Source organism: Coturnix japonica, chromosome 1 (genome assembly GCF_001577835.2).
Source record: "Coturnix japonica isolate 7356 chromosome 1, Coturnix japonica 2.1, whole genome shotgun sequence".
Lineage (NCBI taxonomy): Eukaryota > Metazoa > Chordata > Aves > Galliformes > Phasianidae > Coturnix > Coturnix japonica.
The window spans coordinates 68,929,140-68,938,582 of record NC_029516.1 but is presented as its reverse complement, the minus strand read 5'-3'; the positions used below and the strand labels follow the sequence as shown (position 1 = coordinate 68,938,582).

Here is a 9,443-nt window from a genome sequence, read left to right as displayed (position 1 = left end):
GGCGGTGGGAAGGTTGCCACAGAAAAACCTTTAAAGATAAGAATCAGGCGAGGAAATGTGAAAAGTTTTTTTTAATGTATTTTTATTATTGTAAACGTAACCTTTAACTTCTCCCTCAATAGATAGATGGGAATTAATATATGGTAAGTGGGAGGAAGTAATCATAACACTATATAGAATTAATGCTCACAAAGTTTTCATGCGTGAAACGAAGTTTTTATTGCGTGTAACAGAGCGTATTCCCATTTGTTCTCCCTCATAATTATCTGGAAAATGTAAAATTTGACAATAATGCAGGGGAAGGACCAACTGGTAGTTTTGATCTTAATAACAATTAATTACAGTGAAACCCTTGGTCAGTTGATGACTTGGAAGAGAGATGACTTTCAGAGGGGATTAGGAGGATACCCTGTTAAGATATGGGTGAATGTAACACGAAAGGAAGTGCCCCAGACTGTCACATTCGATGCATGTCAAGTAATAGCCTGTGGTAGTTTAAGTACTCAAAGACAATTGAGTAATGAAAATAAATATCTTTGTCCAGAACTGACTATGAACAAGGGATTCCCCTGCAATGGGTGGAATAATGTATGGTGGACAACCGCCTATCGAGGCTGGACATATACACCTGGAATATTTGATGCTTCATGGGCACATACACTAAAAGATCAAATTCGTATGTTTAAGGGAGTTGTCCAGCCAGATTGCCAACCATTACAATGTAACCCAGTAACAATAACAATTAACAAGGCTGATAACCTTGTTAATACCACTTTTGGTCTTGGGATAGATATGTGTGGAAAGGATCCAACAGCTAGATTCCTGATAGCTGTATGGGATACACTCCCTGAAAATACCCAGAATATCCAGGAGAGTGAAGAGCTTAAAAAGGGGGTAGAAAATCTTCCTAAAAACCCCGCAGTAGTGACAGTTAAGGAAATAAAGGATCTTAGACAAACATTTGAAATTGAAACAGGATATGGGGACATTAATGCCTGGGTAGAATGGATTAAGTATACAGTCCAGAGTCTCAACCATAGCAACTGCTATGCTTGTGAATCAGGGCGACCCATAGCTCAGGTGGTACCCTTTCAACTGGGATGGACCAAGGACCCCAAGGGAATGTGATGCATGATTGCCCTGTATCAAGAGAAAACTGCCTGGGGAAACAGAGACTGCAGATCTCTCTCCCTCTTGTTTCCTCCAATGCCTGATACAGATGTCAAGATCCCTCCTGCGCTCTCTACAGCAGTAGGTAACCATACAGCTTGCCTCTCACAGCAGGGTGTGAAGGCTACCAGGCCTATAGGAAACTTTTCCTTATGCAGTGATGAGGTCTTGGATGTTATGGAGGATTCAGCAGGAAATTATTCAAGATTGGGAATCTCCAGGGCAGATCTCTGGTGGTACTGTGGTGGAAAGATTTTATGGTCCACCCTACCATCTAACTGGGGAGGCACCTGTGCACTTGTTCAATTAGTTATACCATTCACCCTGGCATTTGAAAAAGGAATATGAAAAATTCTGGAAGAACCAAAAGGAGTTTAGGGGTATCATTTGATGATGCAATATATATCGATTCAATCGGTGTACCTAGAGGTGTCCCTGATGAATTTAAGGCAAGAAATCAAATTGCTGCAGGATTTGAGTCACTGTTTTGGTGGGTGACTATCAACAAGAATGTAGACTGGATTAACTACATCTATTATAATTAACCGCGATTTATAAATTATACAAAAAGTGCAATTAAGGGAATTGCAGAACAGCTAGATGCCACGAGTAGGATGGCCTGGGAAAATAGGATTGCTCTAGATATGATGCTAGCTGAAAAGGGGTGTGTGTGTGTAATGTTGGGAACCCACTGTTGCACCTTCATCCCCAATAACACAGCTCCAGATGTCACAATAACTAAGCACTGCTGGGGCTTACTACCCTTGCCAGTGAATTGGCAGAAAATTCAGGAATAGATACCTCTGTCACTGGATGGTTGGACTCATTGTTTGGAAAATGGAAGGGGATGATTGTTTCTATATTTACTTCCTTGATTACAGTAGCAGGAGCCCTGGTGGCCATAGGATGCTGTATTATCCCCTGTGTAAGGGGACTGGTACAGAGATTAATTGAGACAGCATAATTAAAACAAACACCAGTGAAACGACCACCATACTCAGATAAAATGATAATATTAAAGGAGATGGGTAATGAAGGAAGTGATGAAGAGGAAGAGGTCTATAAGATAACGCCTTAAAACGTGCAGAAATCAACAGTGTATAAAGAAGAAAAGGGGGGACTGTGGGAATCAAATGTTGTTTCTGCATTTAGAACAAAATATGAATATATAAGTGAAGAAATTTGTAGTTATTAGGTAAAAATCATAGTTAGGTAAAAATCCGCAGCTCCTGTCTGTCCAGCTATCTGAAATAAAACTACTTTTGGTGCTGGACAAATAGGACCTGAGTGATAAAAGATCCAAAGAGGATAAGTTAAAATAACAATATAACCGTATACAACTCACAATAATATCATTGTTTTGAACGTTTTTGTTGTATACACTCGATAAAACCTACAAGTCATGCCATACCTAAGGATGTGCTCTGGAGAGATATGGGAAGGACTGGAATCACCCCCCCCCCCCCAGTGCTTTTTGTTTAAGGACGGTCTCTGGGACAGAATGAAAGTTGAAGCGATAGGAATCAACACACTCAATGCGATAAGAGTACCGAGACATCTTGGAACAAAACCAGCGGGATGGCAACTGACTATCACAAGATAACGCGGGAATTAACAAATGTCGGAATGTAATTAACTAATGCAAATCTCGAGTAAAATTGTAACCTGGAATACCCAATCAAAGGGAAACAGGAGGGGAAAACATATGGAGAAAAGTAAAAACTGGGCTAACAACATTTCCATAGGTGCGCTTCTGCCATTGGGCGCCCGCCATTGCAATCGCGAATATAAAACTTTATCAGAGATACCGTCCTAACCAAAATTTATTGAGGATTTTCCAACAACGCTGACTGAATGGCAGCAGGTCCGTGCCCGGCACCGCTGAAAGGGGTGGAGAGAAGGGGCCCCAAGAAGGGAGAGAAGAAACCGCCCAGAAATTGTGACAGGGCGATTGAAAAGATCGTTTATGTAAAAGTTGTTAGAAGAATGGGGAGTGCAGACACCGTGTCTGGAATAACAAGGGGGATGAAGGCCATGAAGATAAGGGTGGATCTGCCCAAGAACAGGGTGGTGATTAGATGTTCACAGGGCAGGCTGGAACCAGTTTGGGGGTGCCCCTCCCACGGGATGGGAATTTTACATCGAGGAAGACGACGCACCTTCGAGAGGAAGACGATGATCCTCCACCCCACGACAACCCCCATGACTTACTACACGCGCGCAAAGGGGGAGGGACTGCTTGCTAATGAAGAGTCACTAATGTAATGAACATGTATCCAAATTCCTGCAAACTAGTGATTACGTATTAGTTCAGTTTATATCTGCAGCACGCTTTCTCCATACCTGCTTTATAACTACTTTGTGGTTATAGAGTTTGATTCCGCAACTCACCGCTTCCTCCGTCGATGAACCGCGACGGGACAAGCAGACGGGCACCGCCGACAGCTGCCGACGGCGTCGATGACGGAGGCGCTGCCGGCACTCGGGAGGGCGGCAGAGCCCGGGGCTCCTCGGCACGAAGCGCTTCCCTGCCGCCCCGTTTCCCCACCTGGCGGCGCGGCGTCGGGTCGGCTCCGGGTGCGGCTCCCGGCACTCCCGGCAGGTGCCGTCACAGCACCGCTGGGTTCGCAGCCGGCTTCATCGGGTACCGCGTTACCGAGGCGGGCGTGCTTAGCGGGGAAGAGGCCGCCGGAGGTCCGCGAGTCCGCCCCGACCGGGCTCGGCCGTGCTTAGCGGCGTCGCGGCGAGAAAGCCCGTAGCAACGGCACGCGTTCCAACGGGCTGCGCAGCTCCCGGCCACACGGAGGACGCTCGCGCGGTCACGCGTCTCCACGGCGCGCGCAGAGCCGGGCGTTACTGCCGCCCGAGCCGCGCGTCGCCACCGCAGCGGCTTCCTCCCCTCTTCCTCCTCCTCCTCCTCCTCCTCGCGGCTCTTCTGCTTCCTCCTCCATCCGCGGCGATCGCTGAGGGGCAGCGAGGAGCTCTGTGCCCGAAAGCCGACGGACGAAAGGCTGAAGGCTGCCGGGCTTTGCAAATGCACCGAGAGTTTCTCGCTGCACTAAAGACTTTGGACACAAAATGAGTTTTGTCCTCCCGTCCCCTCGGTTTAGCAATAAAACAACTTTGACGATGAGCGCTGAAGTAGCAGAGTTCTTCCTTTAGAGCCAGCTGGAGAAGGACTCTTGGCGGGTGCTTTGTGCAGCGTGCTTTGCTGCACCAGCAGGCTGTGATTCGCAGGCTGCAGCTGAAGGCGCAGCACGCTGTGTGTGCACTGAGGGGCTGTGTGTGCACTGAGGGCTGTGTGTGGGTGCCGAGCTGCTCTCCCTCATATTTGAAAAATTGTGGCTATCAGGTGAGGTCCCAGGTGACTGAAAAAAGGTTCACGTCACTTCCACTGATAAGAAAGGGAACAAGGAGGATCCCGGGGAACTACAGGCTGGTGTGTGTCACCTCTGTGCCTGGGAAGATGCCGGATGAGATCCTCCTGGACGTCATACCAGATCAAATGAGGAATGAGCGTGTGATCTGAGAGAGCCAGCACAGCTGCATAAGGTGAAGGTCGTGCCTAAGCAGTGTGGTGGCCTTCTTTGATGGGTTAAATCATTGGCAGAGAAAGGGAAGGCAACTGATGTCACTTACCAGGACTTGTGCAAGGTTTCTGACGTGGTGCCCCATCACATCCTTATCTCCAAATGGGTGAGATGTAGATTTGATGGGTAGACTACCCCGTAGATAAGGAATGGGTTGAAAGGCCGCATATAAAGGGTGGTGATGGATGGTTTTGTGTCCAGGTGGAGGCCAGGAATGAGCTGCGTCCCCACACGGTCTGTCTTGGGACTGGTGCTCTTTGATTTCTTTGTCAGTGGCATCAGTGATGGAACTGAGTGCACCCTCAGAGAGTTTGCTGGTGACACCAAGCTGAGTGGTGCGGCTGACACAGTGGAAGGAAGGGATGCCATTCAGAGGGACCTCATCAGACTCAAAAGGTGGGCCCAGGTAAACCTAATGAGATTCAGCACAGCTAAGTGCAAGGTTTTACACCTGGGTCAGAATAATTGTGGGCATATATAGAGACTGGGAGAAGCAGATCTTGAGATCTTGAGCCCTGCAGAGAAGGACCTGAGAGATCCTGGGGGATGAAAAACTGAACATGAGCCAGCAGTGCGCTCTCGCAGCTCAGAAAGCCAGCGGTATCCTAGGCTCCATCAGAAGAGCGGTGGCCAGCAGGGTCAGGGAGGTGTCTGTCCCTCTCTGCTGTGCTCTTGAGAGGCTCCATCTGGAGCACTGTGTCCAGGTCTGGGGCCCCCAATATGAGACAGGAAGCTATCTGAGATGGTCCAGAGGAGGGCCACAAAGATGATCAGAGGGCTGGAGCACCTCCCCTGAGAAGACAGGCTGAGGGAGCTGGGCACATTCAGCCTGGAGAAGAGAGTGCTGTAGCCTCCCAGCTTCAGGGGAGGCTAAGGAGGGAGGATTTAGGTTGGATGTCAGGGGGAAATTCTTTACTATGAGAGTGGTGAGGTGCTGGAACAGGCTGCCCAGAGAGGTTGTGGATGCCCCGTCCCTGGAGGTGTTCAAGGCCAGGCTGGATGGGGCCCTGGGCAGCCTGGTTTAGTATTAATTAGTATTGCAGCCCTGCCTGCAATAGGGGGGCTGGAGCTTGATGATCCTTGAGGGCCCTTTCAACCCAAGCCATCCTACGATTTTATGACGATCCTATGACCTATTCACGTGCGCTTCCCACTTTCACGCGTCAGCCTGTTCGCTGGAGAGGCACAGTGAGAAACAGTGAAGGACTTGATGCCGTGCAAACACCACTCAGCCTCGACTGAAACACTGTTGCCTTATCAGCATTGGCCTGGCCACAGATCTGAAGTGCTGCAACACACCAGCTGCTATGAAGACCATGAACTCTCTCCCAGCTAATCCCAATGCACTCCATCAGCTCCAGCTCTTCCACCACTCACTGCAGGAGTGGTAGAGGAGGAAGGGAAGAATTTGCGGGTTTGGTTTGTGGGATTTTGTTTGCTTTAGATTCTGTACTCAGAGTCTGTTTATACGGAGAGGGTTTGGCAGATTCTTGCAGACTCTCGCAGTTGTGCTTTAGTGGTTCTGTCATCACAGCTAAGTACAGCATTGCTCTCATTTCAGCAGTCTTCAGAGAATGAGGCATGTAAGGCATGATGATGTAAGGCATGATGATGTTAGACATGATCAGGCTTCTGTCCCTGTCTCAAACACCATATATCCATGGAATTTGGCTTAAAGTAACAGGATTCACTCTGAAAGCCAGTAAGGCTTAATTGTACTAAGCTTAGACTTTAAGAAAACCAGGAATACTGGAAGACTTGCTAGATAAGCATTTGCAACATTGTAATCACAGTGGTCATGGGGCCATTCACTGACGTCTGAGACAGAATTGAACCTCATCTCTCTACATCTCTTGCCTAGTTTCTATTCCTGATTTGTATATTTTGGAAAAACCCAAGAAAGATTTGGTACCCTCTGTACCTCACATCTCACTGTGGTTGTTCTGCACTTCAGCTGTACTTCCACCTTCTGCACCAGGCCCCCTACCTCTCTTCCTCTGGCTCCATCTCCGTCTCCTTCTCTCTCACTCCCTCTACCACTATCTCTGTCTCTCTCTCCTTTTCCCTCTCCCTCCTCCTGTCTCACCCTTCCTCCCTCACTCTCTTTGTCCCTCCCTCTCTTTTCCTCCATCTCTGTCCCTCTGTCCCTCTCTCCCCCTCACCCCATTTCTATCTATCTCCCTTCCTGTCCTTCTCCTTCTCTCCCATTCCCTCCCAGTCTCCTTCTCCCTTCTTTCTTTCTCTGTAGCCATGCTTAGGCTCCTGAACAGGAATCATCTGGACAGGGAAGGCAAAGCCGCAAGAAGGCCCTGGAGGCTCAGCAGCTGGCAAAATACCAGCAGGCAGTCAGGGGTCCTGAGCAAACCTTCTGCAGGGTCTTCCCCACTGTGACACTGCCAGGTTCAACAAGCCAGTTCACTAGCAGGGTGCCTCCTGCTCCTGAGAGTCAGATAGTTGCAGTCACTTGGCCTTGCTCTCTTTTGTTGCTGCCTAACACCTGCAAGGCATGCTCCATCACAGTTTGGTAGTTCAAGGGCTTTTATTCAACCGTTAGACTATAGTGGATAATTTGGCAAACGAGACAGCCCTTGCCATGCCAATATGGGACAGAAATTTCTGCTTTCACTTGACACTAACAGCAGCAGTGGCACGGGCAGGCGCAGACTGCTGTCTGCTTCTTCTCTTCCTCCTCTTGGTCTTCTTCCTCTTGGAAAGTGCCGTGCACTGGCTTTGGGGGACATCCCCTCCATGGTACTCGGGCTCGCTTCCCAGAAGGTGCTTGAGTATAGAGCTGCTCTTCACAGACATCTGCAAGTGCTGTGGAGAGATGCACTGTTGGTTGCTCTTCTTGGAAATCTTCCCAGCCATGTCCATGATCTTCTGTGTCACCCACTGCAGCACAGCAGCCAGGTAGACAGGGGCACAGGCTCCAAAGCGCTCAGCAAACTGGCCTCTGCGCAGCTGCCTCTCTATGCGGCTCACAGGGAAGAGCAGCCCAGCCCGGGAGGAGCGAGAGGAACGACTCTTTTTGGCCTTTGCTTCCTGGCTGGTGGAGGGCTCCCCCGAGTACATTGCCTCAGACTCCCTCTTCTGCTTGGGTACAGTGGAGACCCCACTTGTTCTGGACCTGCTCCTTCCTCCCATAGGTCTCTCCATGCTGGGCATGATCTTCCTCTGCCTCTCCTGCCTTTCCTGCCTGCTCTTGAAGTATTTGCTGGTCCTTGCTGGTGTTTTCTGCCTGCTGTGCTCCTACCAGCCCAGCCTAGTGGTGTCTATGGCAGAGTGGCCCCACGAGCTCTGGAAAGGACCTCCCCACCCTGGGGCTGAGCTTCCCTTTGGAAGGGCTACAGCTCAGGCTTTCTTCTCTGCAGGGTGAGACCCTTTGCTCACCAGCCCAGTGGGAACCAGGGCACCCCTTGTGTGGTGGGGACCAATAGGAAAGGACATCCTCTGTGAGCTTATCTCCCTGCTTGTGACATCATTCCTGCTGGCCTCACCACTTAGAATGAGCTCAGGGATGGCCTCTGTATCCAACCTCTCCCATTTTCCCATGTCGGGGCTTTCCCAGTGTATGACTGTACAAGGTCACAGTGCTGCTAGTTTAGGAGAATCTTGAACTCTCCTCTTTACCCGTTGTTTTTTGTGTTTTTGTTTTTTCATTTTCTTTTTCTAATTATCTACTGTGTATTCTCACACAAATCAAGGGATTTAGTGATACCTTTGGGAGTGTTCATGGCAGCCTGATGAAATATAGAGGCTGTTCATGTCAAAGAAAGGTGATAGCTGGGGTTGGTTTCCATCCTTTCAGGCTACCTCTAGCAGAAGACCATGAATCAAGGACTGATATACATGATGTTCTCTTGAGCAACAGACACCTCTTAACTTAATAAATGTTTGGATGGCAATATCCTAAACTTACATTTGATTTTATTTCCTAGATTCCCTTAGCATACTGAAAAATAGAAACCCACCTCTACAAGTAATAGTCAACATTCCTAAGGTTATACAATCCAAATAGCTCAGGTAAAAGACTAAATTTTCTTACACAACAGTAGAACTTGAAAAGATGTTTTTGAATCACCACAAAGGTCTTCTGCCTATTAAGGCTATCACTAGTTTATAGCTGTTAGGAAGATAAAAGTCTGAAACTTAGCTTTTGCCACAGCTTGCATAGAACTGAGTCCACTTGTTTGTCAAAACCACTACAGGAAAACAGTGGCAGTGCTGCTTCTCTGAAAAGAAAGCTGGCACTTGCTCCAGGAAAATAAAATCCCATCCCGTCTGGGGCTTAAGAGTTCAGACTTCCTCTTCTACTAATCATTCTGGAAAACAAACAAACAAACAAACAAACAAAGATACAAGAACCATAACTCTGTTGATGCCCTCAGTGATGGTTTCAGGGAACAACTTTGCCACATGTGAACATCTGATACTTCTGGATGGCCTAGCAAGCAGAAGGTGGCAGCAGGTATCACTGAGAGCATACATGGGCAGTTCATTCCCTTCATGAGATTCCAGTGGTCGATGTCTATACGACAGGCAATTATAAGCATGAAAGAAGAAAATGCTTATTTTAAAAATTCAGTTCCTTCTTCCTCACAGAGAGACATCAGGTCTGGGAACATTAATACTCTGACCTCAAAGCTAGTGACTTCTGCCCTCAAACTTCTAGCCAATTTCTAT

General features: G+C 48.3%; 1 protein-coding gene across 1 annotated transcript; it reads right to left on the bottom strand.

Moving 5' to 3' along the window:
- Positions 1-7,280: 7,280 nt before the first annotated feature.
- LOC107318436 (late histone H2A.2.2-like) lies at positions 7,281-8,206 on the bottom strand. The gene has a single exon (XM_015872245.2). The coding sequence runs from the start codon at positions 7,923-7,925 to the stop codon at positions 7,383-7,385; it is 543 nt and encodes a 180-aa protein (XP_015727731.1). The 5' UTR covers positions 7,926-8,206; the 3' UTR covers positions 7,281-7,382.
- Between the last annotated feature and the right edge of the window lie 1,237 nt (positions 8,207-9,443).

Excerpts from the sequence above, each read along its gene's own strand:
- LOC107318436 (XM_015872245.2), bottom strand. The coding sequence starts at position 7,925 with ATGCCCAGCATGGAGAGACCTATGGGAGGAAGGAGCAGGTCCAGAACA.